Source organism: Sorex araneus, chromosome 2 (genome assembly GCF_027595985.1).
Source record: "Sorex araneus isolate mSorAra2 chromosome 2, mSorAra2.pri, whole genome shotgun sequence".
NCBI lineage: Eukaryota > Metazoa > Chordata > Mammalia > Eulipotyphla > Soricidae > Sorex > Sorex araneus.
This window is the reverse complement of record NC_073303.1, coordinates 48,877,518-48,898,327: the sequence shown is the minus strand read 5'-3', so window position 1 is coordinate 48,898,327 and position 20,810 is coordinate 48,877,518. Positions and strand designations below refer to the sequence as shown.

Sequence of the window (20,810 nt, the reverse complement as noted above, 5' to 3'; positions counted from 1 at the left end):
CCCCACCTGCGTAGCTGATAAATTTCACTTCATTTTCTCTTTGCCTTGATTACATTCCATATTTCAACACAAAATTCACTATTGTTGTTGGGGTTTCCCCCCCAAAAAAAACAGCCCTGCTGCCAAGGAAGCATTTGATAATTAGTTTTCCATTGCTGAGAATGAAGAGATATGAAGTCGTGCAGCCGCAATAGCAGCCGTGCAGTTTAGGATTTCTGTATTTTAGTATTTTAGTAATTAAGTCCAGGGAGATTTATGTTAGAAATTGCGTCATTTCCCTTCCTGGGGCAGCATGGGGCTATGGCTAGTTCACAGTTTAGAGACATGGCTGGAAGCAGTTGCTGGTACCAAAAGTAGCCTAGCTGGCCTCCGGATCATGGTCGATCAGCAGCAGAGCGGTCGCACAAACATGTGGCCACCCAGGTCGCATCTCGGCGGAGCGCACACCAGTATCGCCCAGGCCCGAGACTGCCCACACGTCCCGCTGTTTCAACCAACACCAATTATTGACGTTCCTAGACACCCACGAAAACGCTAGTTGAATCTTACCTTGGGCAGCGACTGCTTTCATTTTCAAGATACTGCTTTGACTTCTTTGGGGCCACCCAGCAGTGCTCAGCGTCTGCTCGTGCCCAGTACTCAGGGGTCACTCCTGGCTCTGTGCTCCAAGGGCCCTGTGCAGTGTCAGGGGCTACACTGGGGTCATCCACATGCAGGGTCTGACCCATCCCTTTGGGCCTCTAGGGTTTCTTTAATGTAAAAGTAACTAAGCTGGCATCACAAGTGACCTTACAAAGAAGCATCAGTGCACTCTAGGTCACCTTTTATGGGGAGGTGACATGAGGGGCCGCACTCCTGCCGGAACACATTTCCATGCTGCGTTTGCATTTGAGTCATCAGAATATTTGCTGCTTAAAAAAATGGAAACAATAAAGAAATGATCAGAACTTGCTCCAGTGCTGTCTGCAGAACTGGTGAAGTAGGATCTTGCTTTCGCCTGCTAGAAAGTAGAGCCTGTTTGGCTTTAAGGTATAACAAGAAATGATCAAACCCAGATGTGTCTCTGAAATTATATTTTCAGTGCATGTATATGTCTGTTGCAAAGTGTGTGCTACATGCTAAAAATATTTCCTTTGTAGGCCAAGGGGATTTCAGACTGCATCGAGGGCTGCATCGATCATATGTTTTTTCTTAAGCGCATTAAGGTATCCTGGTTGTTATTAGCCCTCACTCTATAATATGACATTATTTATGCCCCAAACCTTCACAATTCAATTCTTCTTTAATTTCAGCACCATTATTGGCATGAAAATGCTTGGGAGGGAGTCCAGAGTGCGGCCGCAGTATGGGGCAGCGTCTCCAGGGCAACACGTGATGATGGGGCTGGGCGGGAGGGCGGGGCCACCTCATCCTCCGCCCGTCTCCCTGCGGAAGGCCAAGCTCCGGGCTTCCTGCTGTCCCTGCGCCACTGTCACTTCTCATCGTCCATGCAGCCGAGCAGAGAGAAGGTTCTCCAGACTCTCCCTGGCTGCAGTCGTGCCCAGCGGCTGCTCCCAAGTTCTCACTGGGTCTCTTCTCAAACTGTTCCTTCCTCGCTGTTGCTGATTTGGTAATGAAGGCTGCCTTCCTTGCTATAAGCCTCCAAGTGAATTAAGCTGCAAATGGGTCAATCAGAAAATTATACAGTCTACTACATATATATATGTTCTATTATATATTTGAGCTGTTCTAGTATATATTTTAGCTATATATTATTATATATCAAATTGCACTTTTTATTTAATTTTTCCCCTTCCCTGTCAAGTGTCCTGGGGCATACTATGTACAGATTCAGATATGCAGAGTAATGGCACAGTGGGGAGGCACTTGCCTTGCACTCAGCATCTCATAAGCTTCCTGGAGCCCCACCAGTTGTGATCCCTGGGTACAGAACCAAGAGTGATTCTGGAATACCCCCGGCTGTGGCCCCATGTCCCTCCAACCAAAAGAGTCAGACTCTCAGAATGAACAAAAGGTTATCATTTTATTGAATAAGTATGTAATGGATATTTACTTCTTTTAGTGTTCTATAAGATCAACATTATTGTTATTCTCATTTTATAGATGAGGAAGCTAAGAATCAAATCTTTCTGAATTTTTACATGATGGGTTGTTTTCAGCAGGGTGGAGGGGGTGTTGTCTGGTTTGGGGTTTGGGTTTGGGGCCACAACTGGCGGTATTCAGGGGTTACTCCCATCCCTGCACTCAGGAATTACTCCTGGTGGTGCACGGGTGACCAAGGGGATGCCACAGGTAGAAATTGAGTCACCCGTGTACAAGCAGGTGCTTGCACACTACTATCACTCTGGTTCCAGGTGATGTTTTTAAAATCAATCAACTGGCATACACCACCGCGGAAGTCTGCGCCATCCCTTCCCTCTGCCAAGGGCCATGGTGCTCGGATACTGCCGCGGCAGTGCCTGATCAGTCACGGTGACTGTGGTGCTCACTAGGGCTCGAGCACACACATTTCTGTGTAAGGCTGGCGTGCTTGCCGGCGTGTGGGGTCGCCCTTCCAGGGGGCAAACTCACACACTCCCAGAGCTCCTTGCCGCACCGGGGCCTCAGGGAGCAGAGTGTGAGGCTGAGAACGCTCACATGCAGCACTGGGCACGAACCCACTGCCCTGCAGGACAGGCTGTTGGCTGGGAGCCGCCTCCCCACCCCCTGGCTGTGGGTTTCTGCAGCTGCTCCCAGTGGTTTCTGGTGCCCTTTCCTGTGCCCAAGGGAACAGTGCAGCGGCACCAGACTCCCTCTTGTGACCTGCTGAGTGAGCCCCATCACCAGCACCACAGCAAGACGAGCACCGTGGGGTTTGGCCCCAAACAAAACTGAAGAGAATAGTGAACAAGAGCAGGTTCACGACTTGGAGTGAGATGGGGCCAGAAATGTGATCGAGGCCTTGAAGAAATGGGATCTCAGGCCCGTGGACGAGTACTTGCTTCTTTGTGTTCGCCATGGGTGGCCCTTGTGCCTTATGTGTGTCTTTATGTCCCAAGGCTTCATCCAGTGGCATCTGTGTGGTCGTGGAATGAGGCATTTCAAGATGATGTCACAGCTCTGTTGGAACTGAGCATTTACTTACACTTAAGATACAAGACTGGCTTTTGTTTCTGAGGGGAAAGAGGAGAGGAATTTGTGGTCATTGTCACTTTATCCTCACGGTGACCCTGCCAGGCAGTAGCTGTTGTAAGCTCCAGTCATGGGCTTAGAGAGGAGGTGTGAGGGCCCAGAACTGTGTGGGTTTCCGCTCACGACTGGCTCTGTTTCCCATCATCACATGTGGGTTTGGACCAAGTTAAACCACATCCATGGACTAGAACTTGAGAGTAGAAATGGCATCTTTTATGACATATTTGCATGACTTTCAATGCTCTTGGATTTCAGACAGCAGAAAGCAGTGTTCAGCTGGAAAGCAAAACTTAGACTGGAATGTTTACACTATAAATTGGAATAATTATAAGAGCAGAAGTGACCTTAGAAGAGTGTTAAAGAGATTCTAACATAACTGGTTGAGTGTGAATATAAATGAACAAAGTATATTCTACAATTCTGCATATCAAATGGTATTTATGACGAGTCTAATAAAACTCTCACATTGTTTGTGGTTCTTTTTATCCCTCGTGCTGCCGAGCACAAAAGCTGCATTGTGAGCAGAATGACGAAGTTGATCCCTGGTAGAAAGAAGTTATGTTTGGTATCTGCAGAACAATGAGAGTCTGCTGCTTGGCAGATCGGTGTTGGATCAAGTTCACATTCCCGGCTCCTACTCTCCCACCTACTTGCAGAGGGAGAGGCAGAGCAGAGAGGAGGAAAGACCCACCCTGCAGAGAAGAGCTGTGGACTAGGACTTCCCCAATATGGGCGCGGCAGGGCTGGCTGGCATTAAACATTGATTCAGTCTGTTGGAGCCATCGATGAGAGGAAAGTAAAAGATTAGCAGCCAGTTCATCTGGCCTCTCCCGTGGTTTCCTGGAACACTTCTTATATGGATCTAAGTGTTCAGGAGCAAGCATTCACTTTCCTCATGTATTATTTATATCTGAAACCTCCCCCACCTGCTTCAGTTGGGCTGGAGTTTACTTTTCTTATCTCCCACACTTAGTCTCTCTCTCTCTCAATCTCTCTCTCTCAATCTCTCTCCCCCTCTCCCTCTTTCTGTGATATTTGTGAGAGACAGACAGATTGGGACCTTCTCAGTAGAAGAAGGATGATCTGAATCCGCTTATTTGCTCCCTGTGACTTCCTTTGGTTCCTTTGGAAGGACAGATGGCCAGGAACCCGGTCTAAGTACCAAGGTTGTTTCTGCTTTTTTTGGTTTCATTTTTCCAGTTCTGGGAACCAAACCCAGGGACTGATACATAGCAAGTGCTCTGCAGCTGAGGGACATTCCTTACCCCAAGTGTCAAAGTTTTTCAAATATAGACTTGCTGGGCCAGAGAGACAGTTCAGGAGTTTAGTCACTTGCCTTGTGTGCCTGGGATTCTGGCTCTGTCCCCAGCATCGGGCGGTACCCTGAGCCAGGTGTGGCCGGACACAGCCCCCCCCCCCCCGAATAATAAACATGCTAGAAAAGAAAATTCTGCTGGGTGGGGGAGGCAGAGGATCCGCCTCCTTTTAGACTCCATGGACACATTGTGTGGGCTCACTCCCAGGTGCCACCACCACTCCCTCTTAGGGACACCAGAGCCACCCTATTTAGGGGCTGGTTCGAGTACTGAAGTATCAGCACACATCATGGCTTTCAGTTCATCCGAGCTGACATCATTGTTTTCGACTCATCTTGTGGAAGGCGGTTTGCAAACAGCTTCCCTGTCATACCAGTGTCTGTTCTAAACTAGAAAGCCTGTGGTGGGCTTCAGTTCCCCGAGACCACCTTTGGCTGCGTCCCGCAGTAGGAGCCGAGCATGCAGCAGTCTGTCTGATTGTTGCTTACTCTGCCCTAACTCTCCTAATTCTTCCTGTTTTAATAATTCACTCTCGTCACTGTGATTTGCAATTTTACAGCTATGTGAGGGGTATGGTCTCATGCGTATAATACTCACAATAATACTCCAACCCCAGACCCACCAACAGAGTGCCACCATTGTCTAGGGCCAGAACCCCCAACCCCCCCCCCATCGCTATTCCATACACCAGTTCTGGGGTTCCATGGCCTTTGGTCATTTGTTATTCGTCTGCTATGTCACTCTATATCCCACATATGAGTGAGAGCATTCTGTGTTTGTCCTTCGTCTTCTGACTAACTTCTCTCAGCATGATATTCTCCAGCTCCATCTACATAGTAGCAAATCGCATGATTTCATTTTCATTTACAGTTGAGTAGTATTGCATTGTGTATGAGTACCAGTATGTACCAGTTTCTTTTTTTTTAGTGTAGAAGTACTGTTACTTATTCAACCATTGATTGAGCTGATTGAAGTAGGCATGAACTCTACATTACTTTAAGCATCTTTTAATTGAACATTCATGATACAGACTATTGCAAAGCTGTTCATAATTGGGTTTCAGTCACCCGTCCCTCCACCAGTGCACATCTCCCACCACCAATGTCCTCTGTTTCCCTCACACTATCTCCCAACCCCCACCCCCCACCCCCAACCTCCCTCTATGACAGGCATTTTCCTTCTTGCTCTCTCTCTTCTTTTCCTTTTATGCATGATGGTTCACAATATAGAGGTACTAAGAGGTCATGGTGTTTGTTCAGGACATGCAGTATTTTTATCAGACGGTAAGGCTGGAGTAGCTTTTTAACTGGGTGGCAGCTTTGGGGTGTGGATGTGACTGCTGAGGCTTCCAGAAGTACGGGGAAGTGGGGGTATATAGCCCATCCCAACTCTGAGAAAGCCTGGAGATTCAGTTACAAAACCTGCATACCTGAATTTTCAGCTGATTATGTCTTTTTGAGGTCTATCCTGAGACGGTGGAGTCAGGCCAAGGGTATGGTGGCGATTTTGGATTGTGGAAGCAAGCGGCTGCTGGGACCTCTGCTTGGGCAGGCTCTGGGCTGCCGTGATTTACCCTGGTCTGTTCAGCCATGCACACGTCTGAGATTAATTGAGGCTTTCGATCTCTTTCAAGATTTATTTATGGGCCTCTGTAATAAAGATGATAAATGAGCTTGTATAGCTGAGCCGGAGGTGGTGTGTAGGCGTGGCTCCCACATACCAAACTTTTGGCCATTTAATCTTTTGGTAAACTTGGTACCAAGTTGTTGGGTCTAGCCAAAGGCACAGCGGCAACTTTGGGGCATCAGAAAGCCTTGAGGCACCATCAGGCTGCTGATGCACTCGCCCCACAGGTACAGGTTGACCTGCTGGCAGCACCATACCCCCTGTACCAGTTTCTTTATCTGGTCGTCTGTTCTTAGACACTTCTGTTGTTCCCAGAATTTGGCTCTGCTGAATAGTGCTGCAATGAACACAGGAGTCAGGATGTCTTTTCGAAATAGAGTCTTTGAGTCTCTGGTGTAGATGCCCAGAAATAGAATTGCTGGGCAATATGAAAGCTCAATTCCTTGTATTTTGAGGTGTCCATGTTGTTTTCCAAAATGGTTGAACCAGTTAACATTCTCACAGCAGTGAATGAGGTGCCCTAGTTCTTGCCAGGTGCAAAATGTTTGTCATCAGGAAATAGGTAGCTACCAACAACATCATTATAACACTGGCTATGGGGGATGGGTATATATACCCCACATATATCACCTCTCATATCAGCATTGACATCATGTTCTCTGATGATTTATGGATTTTTATTTGGAGGACCCAGATTTTCATTGTCTATGATTCTGGAATAAACTCTGAAGAATCAAATAACTTCTACTTTCCCTTCTGTATTGTCTTAAATCTTCCATTTTATTTTAGGGGTGTGTGTGTGTGTTTGTGTGTGTGTGTGTGTGTGTGAGAGAGAGAGAGAGAGAGAGAGAGAGAGAGAGAGAGAGAGAGAGAGGAGGGAGGAACAGAGGGAGGGAAAGGAAGAGAGAGGGAGAGAAGGAGAGTGATAATAATCTTTTCCAGAAGCATTCCCATTCTTTCTACCATGCCCGAAATTCTCTGGTCTCTGAGATACTATCACTGTATCCCTGTCATCCCATTGCTTATTGATTTGCTCGAGTGGGCACCAGTAACGTCTCCATTGTGAGACTTGTTGTTACTGTTTTTGCATATTGAATACTCCATGGGTAGCTTGCCAGAGTCTGCTGTAAATGATGGTAAACACTGTCCTTGCCTCAGGCACTACTGGATGAGGCTATGCTTGGCCCTGAGCACCACCAGGAGTGGTTCTGGTGTGGTCCTGAGCACCACTGGTCCCTCGAAGCCCCCAGACTTCAGGCCATACCTGCCTATAGGAGCATCACTGGAAATGGCTCCCCAGCACTGTTGGAGGTGGTTTGTGGGTGTGGCACCTATTTTCTTATTTTGATTTTGGGACCACCCCCAATGATGCCCAGGACTTATCACTGATTCTGCTCTCAGGAATTACTCCTGAAAGTTCTCAGGGGATCATATGCGATGTGAGGAATCAAACCTAAAGTAGCCTACGTACAAGGCAAATGCCCTGCCCGCTGTACTGTTGCTCCAGCCCATTCACCCTATTTTTAACAATGTCCGGTTCCCAGAGGTATTAATCTACATGGTATGCAGTTTCATCTAGGCTTTGAGATTTGTAAACTCTAGAATAAGGAGTGCAAGGGTTATACAGTGTGAGGGGGCATATAGGTACTTGCTTTCTAGAATGACTGGACAACAAATTTGTATGGATGGGCTTATATTCCATAGATTGTGATTTTGATTGGAAGTTGAGCTGCTCCACATAATGGGCAAATGTTGTGAGGTCAGTAGTTTATGCTAGGCGTTCCCTAAGGTCTGTTGCTGGAGGAGGAGAACATCGAAGAGGAAACGCAAGAGTCCCAAGATTCACACTCTTCATCCTGAGATGGCATAGAAGGAAGCAGTTGAGCAGCCTGCATGCATGGAGCCATTTTGTAAACTGCTTAGGCTTATACAGGTTGGGCATTCCCATTCTTTCTACCACGCCCGAGATTCTCTGGTCTCTGAGATACTATCACTGTATCCCTGTCATCCCATTGCTTATCGATTTGCTCGAATAGGCACCAGTAACGTCTCCATTGTGAGACTTGTTGTTATTGTTTTTGCATATTGAATACGCCACGGGTAGCTTGCCAGACTCTGCCGTGTGGGCAGGATACTCTTGGTAGCTTGCCAGGCTCTCCGAGAGGGGCGAAGGAATTGAATCTGGGTCGGCTGCATGCAAGGAAAATGGCCTACCCGCTGTGCTATTGCTCCAGCCCTGAGATGCTATATTTGGAACATTTTTATCCTAATGTCATGGCCTTTCATTCTAGTGCCAGGGTGCTTCTTAGTTCTGAAGGTTGAGAACTTGATCATGACACCCACCTCCCTTCCAACACCTTGTATGGCATTGAATCTTCACAGCTACGCAGAAGCGAGAGTCACCAAAGGGCAAACAGCTAATACTTGGCAGACGCTGGATCCCAACCCAGGCTGTCCTGTGTACCTCATCCAATGCCCCTTTATCACCTGCTTATGTGACTTTCCTGAAGACAAGGCTGGCTTCAGTCAGTTGCTGTGTGCAGGAACACGAGATCTCATGCTGGACTTTGTGGTGGGCACTCAGTGTGTGAACATCATACCCCATTCTTGGGGCATTCTCCCTGGAGCCTGAGCCCGTCAGACTCTCAGTACCAAAGGAGATGAAATACTTAGTTTGGGGTAAAATTCACTGTATCACTGTAGCACTGTCATCCCATTGCTCATTGATTTGCTCGAGAGGGCACCAGTAATGTCTCCATTGTTGTTACTGTTTTTGGCATATCGAATACCCCACAGGTAGCTTGCCAGGCTCTGCCATGTGGGTGGGATACTCTTGGTAGCTTGCCGGGGCTCTCCGAGAGGAATAGAGGAACCAAACTCGGGTCAGCCGCATGCAAGGCAAACACCCTACCCGCTATGCTATCACTCCAGCCCGGGGGTAAAATTAGTCTCGTGTAAAGTTTGAATTATACTTTTCTTTTTAACAATTATTTTCCTTGAATATTAACGTAAGGCATTAAATAATATAGTCTTAGCTTCAACACTTCACTTCTAAGCATTTCTAACAGAGATAAGCATTAGTGTCAAAACTCTCCAGACCCTAATTCTTCTCCCCAGAAGGACAAAGAAAATTAAAGAATGAAAAAACAGGAGTTAGAGCAATAGTACAGTGAGTAGAGTGCTTGCCTGGTATGAGACTGACCTGGGTTCACTCCCCAGCACCCCCCAGGAGTGATACTTGAATGCGAAACCCAGAGAAAGCCCTGAGCACCACTGGCTATGGCTCAAAACAGAAAAAGAAAAATTTGTGATTTACTTTCCCGTACATCGTGTTGTCTAAAATAAAGGCAGCTTCCAAAGCAAATATAATGATAGAAATAAAATGAGAAAAATTAAGCCATGTGAAAATGATAGGGACAAAAGGGTGGTGCAGGAATTCAGTAAGCATGCAGTAGGTGCACCCTGGAACTCCTAAGATTGACTTGTGGTGACATATGGAACTTTCTAGAAGATAGATTACAGAATAGTGTTTGTGAGGGGCTGGAGAGATAGCACAGCGGGTAGGGCGTTTGCCTTGCACGCGGCCGACCCGGGTTCAATTCCCAGCATCCCATATGGTCCCCTGAGCACCGCCAGGAGTAATTCCTGAGTGCAGAGCCAGGAGTAACCCCTGTGCATCGCCAGGTGTGACCCAAAAAGCAAAAAAAAAAAAAAAATAGTGTTTGTGAGACCGAAAAAAACGAGCTGTGTAAGTCCATCTGTTCTTGATGTTGATACAGAGAATTCTCCCTGTGGATCCACCCCAGAAAATAATTATTTCATGGGAGGGGACAATGCCTAATGGTGTTCTGAGATTCCTGCTGGCTCAGGGATCACTTCTGGCAGGAGTGTGATACCCTGTGTGACGCTGGAGATCTCTCTAGCTGGGGTCCCACACGCACCTTTCCACTGTCCTGTCTCTGGCTCCAGTGGGACTGTCTCTCACAGAGCTCAGTGAACCTGGATGCTTCTCATCAGAACATGATGTGCTCAGAGGGGTCTTCCTAAGCACCAGTGAAAGGCGGTCCAGTTCCCAGTGCGATGCGGAGCCACCCCGGGCCAAAATCTACTGTCCTGGGTATCAAATAATTTAAATAGCAGAGAAATCTGGTGTGTATGTGTGTGGTGGGAGAGGAGGGGTGCATACCCTAGGGCTCATATAGACCTTAGTGGATACTTCACTGTGTTCTTAGGGGTTAGGAAGAAGGTCAGTAAAACAGAGTTCAGTCAGAATTGTGGTTACTGAGAGGAAGCTGCTGTTCTTAGTTGCAGACAGAGTATAGGATGATTTTTTTTTTTTTTTTTTTGCGTTTTGGGTCACACCTGGCGATGCACAGGGGTTACTCCTGGCTCTGCACTCAGGAATTACCCCTGGCGGTGCTCAGGGGACCATATGGGATGCTGGGAATCGAACCCGGGTCGGCCGCGTGAAAGGCAAACGCCCTACCCGCTGTGCTATTGCTCCAGCCCCGGATGATTTTTTTTAAAGCTCTGAGTGTGTGTTAAATTATGTGTGTGTGTGTGTGTGTGTATACACACATATATATACATATATATGTATATATCCCAGTGGCAGGGATCAAACCCAGGGCACAGCTGACCTACCTTTTGGCCTTAGAGTCTTTTCTTGTGTTTGATGGTTTGGGGGATCACAGCTGGTGGTTCTCAGGGACGATTACTTGCTCTCAGGAGTTATCACTGATGAGTGTTGCCAGAGAGTCTAACCAGAGGTGGCAGGACGCAAGATAAGTGCCTTAATTCTATACTGTAAAATATCACAAGGGCGGCACGCGTGCGGGAGGGGGAGACGCGATGATGTGTCGTGTCGTTCTGTTGCCTGCGTGCACTCGGGGCAGTTCTCTCTCGCACATGCCACTCGCATTCGGTGTTCTCGAGCCATTCAGTGTTCTCAAGCTGCTGTGTATGGACAGGATCGGGACGGCTCCTCCTTGTGCTCTGCTTCTGTGTGCGGCTGTGCTCTCTTCTGTCTGTCTGTCTGTCTCTCTGTCTCTGTCTCTGTCTCTGTAGTTTCTCCTCTGGTCTCTTCCGACCTCTCTCTGTCTCTGCTTCTGTGTCTTCTCTGTCTGTGTTGTCTCCTTCACTTCTGTGTCTTCCCGTGTATCTTCTGTGTCTTCTCTTATGTCATCTTCTTCTGTCTCCCTTGTCTTCTTCTTCTGTCTCCCCTGCCTTCTTCTTCCGTCTCCCGTCAGTGCCCCACAGTCTCAGTTTATATAGCAAATTACATAGGGCAGTAACACAAAGGTGGGTTGAACATTAACAAATCAACAAAGAAGGATAAAACCATTTCTCAAGGAGATTAACAAAATGTCATCTAAGGAGATTATTAGGAGATCCACTCAAGGGTGGGGTCCAAACAAGGGTGTGTCAGGGTGTGAGCTAGTAATCTGCTTAAATAATTATAGTAAATTTACTTCTAATATTTCTAGCAATGTCATTCTGTATGAGCACAATAAGAGGTATATCAGTCTTAAAGTTTGGTTGTCCCTGAGCACATCTCATTGTATATTCCAGACTATAGTCCTCAGGCAAGGTTAGTCTTCCTAACCCCAGCAGGGTCCTAGTCTCGTCGTTACTTTTGGATCATGACAGCATTTGTCTATGACCATGCTCTCATCTTATAGTTGAGTATTGTGGCGCTTTGGCCTGGCCCATTTAGGTGCCAGGGCAGCTCACAGCTTGCCCTGGGTCCATTCCGTCCCTCGTCGGGACCCTGCTTTTGGGGTGCTAGGAACTAAGGGCAACTAAGTTGAGAAAGCAAATGCCTGAGAGTAAATATTATTGGAGTCAATCAGCTCCCAAGTTACAAAGCATAATAGTAACTGTCTTCCTGTGTCCGTACAGAAAGGACATTGCTTTAAGGTAAACTAAGTTCCCTGCAGCAAGGCTAAAAGGACAAACCCCATGTTATCCTACACTGTACAATCTCTTTGACTCCTGTATTTTCTTTTTTAAAAAATTGGACTTTATGAGGCCTTCCACTAGGAGGTCTGTCTGGCAAGGTCATATATTTCTCCAGAAAGAAATTATGTGTCATTCTTGCACAGACACAAAACAGGCAGGCACATATTTTCCTAAAATATAGAAAGGTAACATAAATGAATGCTATAAAATAACAGCAAAAGTTAAAGATATAAACACTTGATAACTTTTCTCCCAATCCTGACTTTTTATTATTTGAAGCTTAGACAGACCTTGATTTCCAGATTATCACCTTTTATTTTACCTTGAGTACACGTGGGCTCTAAAACCCTTTCTGGAAATGTCTCCCTTTTGTTTGGAATTCAAAGGTCTTTCACTTTTTCTGTTTGCATAGAGGGTTAATGTTTCCCCTGCTATGCCCAAGGGCCTGTGGCCTTCCCCCACTCTGGCACTGTTGCTCTGGCTTATTCTTAGCCCTTTGGTTGGCCAGGGAAGTTTGAGCCACTGCTTACTCCTCAGATGGAAGCTGGTCCAGTAGCAGAAGCAGTAAGAAAGGGGCATGTTCATATTAGCAACAAAAAACGTATCACTCTAGTAAGAGAAGAAACTTCCTCTTAACTGAAAAGGAGAAGGAAGAGGAGGAGGAAAGGAGGAGAAAAAGGAGGAGGAGGAGGAGGAGGAGGAGGAAGAAGAAGAGGAGAAGGAGGAGGAGGAGGAGAAAGGAGAAAGGAGAAGACAGAAAAGGTTTTAACTCCAAAAGTAATTTCCAACCTCTCGGTTAAAATGCTTTTATTAGACAGCAGTGGCATTCCTCTCAGCCTCTGAGATTGTCTTCAGCTATTGTAAATTGCTCTGATAAGTGGATTTCTTAATGCAGACTTCCTTTCAAAACTTGCTTCTCTACTACATGAGACATTTTTAAAGATATAATTCAATGAAAAGCAGGTGTTTTCAAAGATAGATACAAAGTGCTTTCATAATATTCTTTTCTTATTCTGGGGCCACACCTGGCAGCAGTGCTCAGGGCTCACTCTTGGCTCTGCATTTAGCAATCACTCCTTTTAGGATGGTGCTTAGAGGACCCTATGGGATGCTGGGGATTAGATCCTAGCCAAGCAGGGCAAGTGCCCTTCCCATTGTATTATCTCTCCAACTCCTCACTATATTTTTAAACATAGTTAATCAAGTAGTCATCCTAACCACATATTTCCGATTTTTTTTGGGGGGGGGGCGGCACACTTAGCAGTGGTCTGGACACCATGCTAAGCTGGTGATCAAATCCAGGGCTCCTGCGTTCAAATCATGCACCCCAGACCTTTGAACCACTTTTCTTCCTTCCTTCCTTCCTTCCTTCCTTCCTTCCTTCCTTCCTTCCTTCCTTCCTTCCTTCCTTCCTTCCTTCCTTCCTTCCTTCCTTTCTTTCTTTCTTTCTTTCTCCCTTTCTTTCTTTCTTTCTTTCTTTCTTTCTTTCTTTCTTTCTTTCTTTCTTTCTTTCTTTCTTTCTTTCTTTCTTTCTTTCTTTCTTTCTTTCTTTCTTTCTTTCTTTCTTTCTATGTTAAGAGTACTGCTATTTATTCAGCCATTGAGTAAGCTGATTGGATTGGACATGAACTCCATTACATTAAAAACAAATCTTTTTAATTGGACATCCATGAGATAGCTGTCCATAACTGGGCTTCAGTCATACAGTGATCCAGCACCCACCCCTCTACCAGCGCACATTTCCCACCACCAAGTCCCCTGCTTCCCCACCACCTTCCCCCACCCCTTACCTCCACCCCTCACCTTCCTCCCATAGAGGAAGCACTTTCTTTCTTGCTCTCTCTCTCCTTTTCCTTTTGTGCATTATGGTTTGCAATACAGGTGCTAAGTGGTCATGGTATTTGTTCAGGGCATTCACTATTTATATTGGGATGGTAAGGCTGGAGTAACTTTTCAATTGGGTGTCTGCTTTGGGGTGTGGATGTGACTGCTGAGGCATCTGGAAGTACAGGGATGTGGGGGGAGGTAGCTCATCCCGGCCCTGAGAAAGCCTGGAGTTTTCAGTCACAAAACCCGCATGCCAGAATTTTCAGGAGATTATATCTTGGTGAGGTCCATCCTGAGATGGCGGAGTCAGGCCAGGGGTATGGCAGCAATCTTGGATTGTGGCAGCAAGCGGCTGCCCAAGGCTCTGTTTCAGCAGGCCCCAGACCAACCCACACCCTCTCCAGTTTGTTCAGCTATGCTCGAGTTCGAGCATAGCTTTTGATCTCTTTTGAGATTTATGGGTCTCTGAAATAAGGCCAATAAGTGAGCTTGTATAGCTGAGCTGGAGGTGGCTTGTGGGCATAGCTCCCACATACCTAACTTTTGGTCATTTAATTTCTTGGTAAATTTGATCCCAAGTTGCTGGGGTCCAGCCAAAGGCACAGCAGCAATTTCGGGGTGTCAGGAAGCCTGAAGGCACCATCAGGCTGCTGATGCACTCGCCCTGCAGGTACAGGTTGACTTGCTGCGGTCACCATACCCCCTAGAACCATTTCTTGGTCCAGAATTCCAATTTTGGAGGTGGGTGAAGCTCTACTCGCAGTACTTAGGGCCATTCCTGGTCCTTTGAGGGTCCCTCCCAGCGGTGCTAGGATGGCGTGGGCATACAGGGAATCAATCCGTACAAAGAAGTGCATTTACTCTACTCTCTTTCTGGCACCAGATTTCCATTTTTTTAAAGGTAGTCTTTCTCCAATTCCTCTGTACGCTAACTTCATTAGGACTAGCCCATGCTGTTTGGGACAGCTGGAGAGACAGTACAGAAGTTAAGGTGCTAGCATTGCATGTGACAAACTACTTTTTGATTTCTGGCACTGCATATGGTCCCAGGAAGGACTCCTGAGCACAGAGCAAAGAGTATCCCCTGAACACTGCCAGATGTTGCCTATCTCACCGCCAGACAAGAACTGTGTTGACATCATATTGAACACAGTAAAAAGTACTGGTATTTTTCACGTGCCATGTAATATGTTACTATTTCATTCTAGATTGAATCTAGGTCCTGTAACATTTCAGGAGTTATTATTATCGTTCATTTCTAGTTTATTTTATTGATATTATTTTAAGAATATCAAAGTAGGACTATCCCAGCAATATAAATTGTTATTCCATGATCCTTTTTAAAATGCAGAATTCTAGTTCTTCACATACTAAGCTATTTTATTTAAGGAACAAATGAGTTCATAAGATCTTCACCTGAAGATCACTCCCATTGAAATTTTCTATTTCATATGTTCCCTTTTCTTACACTTATTTACTTGGTGTAGTGACTGAGCAGGAACTATGCGCCAGGTTATTGTTTTGCATGGGTCACACCTTCAGTGCCCAGGGCTGCTCCTAGCTTAGGGATCTCTCCTGATGGCGGTAGTGGGATCAGATATGCCGAATGTGAGACCAGTGAATTGACTCCTCCTCCTCTCTTCAGCCACCAGTCTGAGTTGGGTTTTTGTTTTATCTTTTTTAATTGAATCACCTTGAGATACACAGTTACAAAGTTGTTCATAATTGGGTTTAAGTCATACAATGCTCCAATACCCTTGCATTTCCCACCACCAATGTCCTCAGCCAGTCAGTTTTTAATGGCTGGACACAAGTCAAGACAAAACAGAATCTCCTTCTTCCTAGACCTGGAAAGTTCATCATGAAGATAGACTTTTAGTAAGTTCATAAAAATATTTAAAAGAGCTGTAATAGGACTGTACAACACAACACAGCACAAAGGGTCATGTAAATGATTGTTTTAAAGAAAGTGAGATGCTTACAGTGGAAAAGAATAAGAGAGTGGCATCATTTGGTTTGGGATGTGACAAAAGGTCCTCCCACACAGGGGTTCTTCAAGCCCAGAGCTACAGGTAAGAAGGGACCAGTTGACCAGGAAGAGGAAAGAGGTGCCCAGGAATGGGAAGTGATAACAGTGTAGCTATCTGTCAAAGCACCTCCTGGCGTTTCTGTGAAGGGTGGGTTGTGGGGAAGGAAACTCTTAAGGAACAAGAAGCAGGAACAGCGAGCGAGAGGAAGCACTTAGAATCCACCCCAGTCTCTGCAACCCACTCAGAGTAGTAGCAGAGATTAGTGACAGGAGGATATTTTCTTTGTTCAGCTGATGTTAGAAATTGTTAGGTTCTCTATGAGCAGGCTGGATGACAGGGGAAAAGGAATGTTGTGTGTGTGTGTGTGTGTGTGTGTGTGTGTGTACCCAGATGAGGATTGTAGTGGGTGAAACCATGCATGTAACTACTAAGTAGTAATAACAGATTTTCATAGAAGTCTCATAAAAATTTGCAACAGTTATCTTATAGGAATATGAAACAGCTATCTAAGTTATCTGGTAGTTATAGTAATACTTGCAAGTGGTTTGCAGGGATTTATTTAGTTATTTTCTAAAACCATGTGTTTAAAAATCATTGAAAAGCAACAAAAATGGCACTTAACAAAAGGTCCATTTAGGCAGGGCTCTGCCATTTCTATTGATTCTGGAACTTTTACAAGCAGCATGGAAACTTAGTTGAAAGTTTTTATTTCCATTTCCAGTTAATTACAAAATTCCCCTCCTCATTTGTAATTTTACTTGCCTCTGTGATTGTGCACTCGAAATTTTTCGCAGTATTACTCACTATAATAAAACAAATGAGACGGACATTATGTATGATTCGGCAGCACGCTGATAAACCTTTAGCAAAGGAACATGCATTTTGTGGCATTAGCTAATAAAGCTAACATTATTTAGCTAATAATGCCAGAATGGTAAATGTATTGACTTTAGAGTTGGATTTATATATGTTTTATTTATTTGTTATTCCTGGAAACACATTAAGTCAAGAATCCCCCATTTAAGCAACTTGTTTATCTTAGGCAATAGAAGCACATCAGCACTGCAGTTCTAAGTAGCCGGGTAATGAATACGGAATGAAGGGATAAAATGAAGTTCTCCACTCTGATGTCTCCATCAAGAAGCTCTCCTTTGTGTAAAGTACTCCACGGCCAAGTTGCTCCTATTTAAGGGAGTGAGTTTGATCTTGGCTTTGATCTGCGGCGTTTGATCTTGGAAGAAGGATGAAGTACCAATAAAGAGAGGGCGAGAGATTTTCCTCTAAGAAACGTGATAAAGTTAAAGGGCTGGTCGGGATCAGCGCACACGGGGCGACCCGACTCTAGTCCCGAGACCACTCCCGCGCGGCTGGGCGACCACCCGCGGGGAGGGCTTCGGCCAGGCACCGCGTCCGGGGCGCGGGGGGCCCCTGCGGACCGCCGAGGGCCACGGGCGCGGGTGGGAAACGCGTGGGTCGGGGGAAAGTCCCCCCGGCTCCCGCCTCCCCCGCGCCGTGCGGGTCCCGAGCCCCTTCCCCGCGCGACGCGGCGCGGGGCGGGGCGGCCGAACAATGAGCGCGCGGGGGCGGCGGACCCGGCGCCGCGGCCCCTTTAAGGCAAGCTCCGCCCCGCGCCGCCGCCCGCCCCGCGGCCCGCGACCCCCGCGCGCGCGCCGCCGCTCACCTGCGACCCCCGCTCTGCTCTCCCCGCAGCCGCTGCTCGCCGAGCGCCGGGCCCGGGCCGCGTGCGGGCTCGAACGGCAGGTGCGGGCTCAGGTGAGTGGGCGCGCGCGGGGAGGCCCGGGCGGCTCGACGCCCCGCGCGGCCCTGCAGGCCCGAGACCCCCGAGACCCCGCGCCGCGCGGCCCCAGCCCCGACACCCCGGCCCCGCGCCCGCGCCCTCCGCGGACCCGCGGCCCCCGCCCCGCGGCCCCCACGCCCCGCGCCCCCCCGCGCCCCCTGCCCCGCGCCCCCCGCGCCGCGGCCCCCGCGCCGCCCCCCCCCCAGCGCTCCCCGCGCCGCGGCCCCCGTGACCCCCGCGCCCCTCGCGCCGCGGCCCCCGCGCCCCCTGCCCCGCGGCCCCCGCGCCCCCCGCGGCCCCCGCGACCCCCGCGGCCCCCGCGACCCCAGGCCCCGCTCCCCAGCTCCCCTCCCGCCCCCGCCCCGCCGGGCCGAGCCCGCAGGCCCGTTCTGAAACCCGGTGCGGTTCCGACCTTCAGGCCGCGAGATGGGTCCGGTGGAACCGGGGCCCCCGCAAGCGGAAGCGGAGCGAGCCAGCAGCTGCATGCGGACAGGTGAGGCCTCGCCGGAGTCACGGCGCCGTGTCTGGGGGGCGTCCCCGCGCGGGGTCTGTCGCGGGCGGGGGGACGGCGGGGGGCACGGAGGCCAGATCCCGGGGAGGGGGTGCTGACTCACCAGCAGGTCGGTGTCCCTGGCTGAGAATCCCAGCGCGCCCCTGAAGTCCGGGCGACCATTTCCCCTGGAATCGTGGCGTCGAAATGTTTTTCGTGGTAGGGGCTGTCGAGTGAGGTAAGTAAGGGGCCTGTTGTTTTCGACACACGCTCACGAAAGTGAAAAACAAATGACCTAGCAAATGCCTTTTGTTATTTTTGCTATGGGTGTTGCTCTTTTTCCCTAAGCCTTTTTCAGCTTTAAAAAACATTATTTTATTCTTGATAGCACTGAGGGATTAAAATAGCAGGGTGCTGTGTTGCTGCTGCTAGGGGTCTGATGGGTCACGCCTGGTTCTGAAGCCAGCCCCATGGGGCGCTTCGCTGTGGGCAGTGCCGGCTGGCCCTCGCTCCACGCTCCACGCACACCTGGAGAGGGTGACCCTGCAGTTGGAGAGCGCATCTGGGGACACACGCCCCACCTGGGAGTCCTTAAAAGACGTTTAGTGGAACAGTAGTAAGTCACTTCGCAGGCACTTCCTTTCCGTCTCCTCAGCTCCAAGCACCGTGCTCATCTCTCCTGTCGGCTGCTTGACAGAGGTGGGGCAGGCGTGCAGAAGCATGAGTCTCAGAGCTGGGGGGGGGGGAGTGTCGCCTGGTACCCCGTCGTCCTTCTGCTGGGCCGCTGAGTGCGCAGCGAGGCCTGGTTCGTGTACTGGTGCGTGTGGCGTGTGGGCCCTCTGGGTAAGCCAGAACAGTCGCTGAGACTCGGAATCGATTTCCTGAGTTTTAGCCCAGAGCCCCGGCGGGGTCACCATTTTGCGCGATTGTCAGTCCTGGGTGGTAAGGATCCCTCAAATCAAGGTCATGTGTCCACCTTTCGCTGTGATTTAAGCCTGTTAGCAGGAATCCGGGCTCGCCCGTGTGCTGCTAGGAATTGTTTTTCCCAGCTTGCACGACGTTAAGGAGAAGCAGGCGATCGATTTCTCCTTGTTCATACGGCAAAAATATCTTTGTACAGCATTAAAATAAATCGGTGGCATTTCCTGCTTTGATTGCCATATTTCTGCACAGCCGAGCTAGGCCGCCTTCTGGGAGGTACCCATTTTCCATTCCGGTTTCTCCTCTGTCCTGTTGCCTCACCTCCTTTGTCTCACACGTTGCCCTCTCTGCCTCACAGTGTGGTCCTGCTTGTTACTAACCTTGATGGGTCTATGACATTTCTCCTCCTGTCTGTAGCTTTCCACCCTGCTTGTAGGCCGCAGACAGTGGGGCCTGCAGGTCTGGTCGGGCCCTGCATCGTGAGTCAGACCAGGCCCCTAATCTTCCCAACCAATTTCCCCCTTAAGTCAGAAAGTTGCTAAGTGGAGGGACATGGTGGCTATAGTTTAAAGCAGTGGTTGAGTTTTTCAGAGGGGGAAGCAAAGCCAACTTGTCCTCTGCTCAGCTGAGGGTTGGAACAACAAAGAGAAGTGACTGAGCCCGGGGCTGGCTTTCCCCGGCAACTTGCAGCCCTAGCACCTGTTTCTCACTTAAGCAACCACCACCAGCTTTCTCTCTGACGTTTATTTCCCTCTCATCTCCAGCTTTTAGCTCCTTTTCTACTCACAGAGCTGAATTTCCTTGAACTGGCTTTGTGTGTGTTTGTATGTGTATGTGTGGTCTCTTTTAAACTGAAGCTCACATCTCTTCTTACTCTGTTTATTTTCTTGTTACGGTCTCTTTCCCTTTGTTTTTAATTATTTCAAGTTCACTTTGTTGTTTGTAGTCTTAATAATTTGTGTCACAGAAAGACAAAGGGCACATGAACTGAATAATTTTGTTGGTTGTTGCCGTTTGTGCTATAAATAGTAGTGATCATAACAGTGGACCACGGAATGTGCATTTCTTTGTCTTTTTTTTTTTTTTTTCTTTTTGGGTCACACACAGCAATGTACAAGGGTTACTTCTGGCTCGTGCACTCAGGAATTACTCCTGGCAGTGCTGGGAATCGAACTCGGCTCGGCTTCATGCAAGGCAAACGCCCTCCCCGCTGTGCTATCGCTCCAGCCCCTGGAATGTGTGTTTCTTAAAATAACAGTAGGTGGGATGGGACGTGGTGTGGGCACTTGTCTTGCATATATGACATATGACAGCACCTCATGGACCCCTGGCACCACAGGATGTAGCCTAACCCGGCTCTACACCTGTCAAATTAAAATAATAGTAGATTTTATTAAGTCAGTTTGGGAAGAAGAGCAAACATTTTATCCTAGTTTTATTTTTAACTGCTTCGAAGATTAATACAAATTATCCATCACATTCAATGATTAAGGAGTAGTTTTATAAATATGTACACAGAAGTATAAGGTTTGAAGTTCTATCAGTTTAAGAATTAGAATATTTTATGAGATTGTGTGTTTGAAGAAAATATGTGTATGATTCTTTTAGAGAAAGAAAAAATTCTCAGAATCATCAGCAGTTCTCAGATTCAAAAGAAGCTCCTTTCAGCG

General features: G+C 47.9%; 1 protein-coding gene across 9 annotated transcripts in view; it reads left to right on the top strand.

Annotated features, from left to right (window-relative positions):
- AOPEP (aminopeptidase O (putative)) overlaps positions 1 to 20,810 on the top strand; it is a 402,612-nt gene that overhangs the window by 320,570 nt on the left and 61,232 nt on the right. For 7 of the 9 annotated variants that reach the window (XR_008628432.1, XR_008628433.1, XM_055125012.1 and 4 more), the window contains 2 exons: positions 17,642 to 17,704; positions 18,148 to 18,222. The exons of 1 other annotated variant lie outside the window; for it this stretch is intronic. Coding sequence is in view for 6 of the 8 variants with exons in the window: in XM_055125012.1 (XP_054980987.1) it covers positions 17,642 to 17,704; positions 18,148 to 18,222 (138 nt within the window). In the remaining 2 variants the exon portion in view is untranslated. Of the gene's footprint in view, positions 1 to 1,292; positions 1,661 to 17,641; positions 17,705 to 18,147; positions 18,223 to 20,810 lie in introns of those variants that run through there. One more of the 9 variants, XM_055125014.1, reaches the window with a different exon arrangement.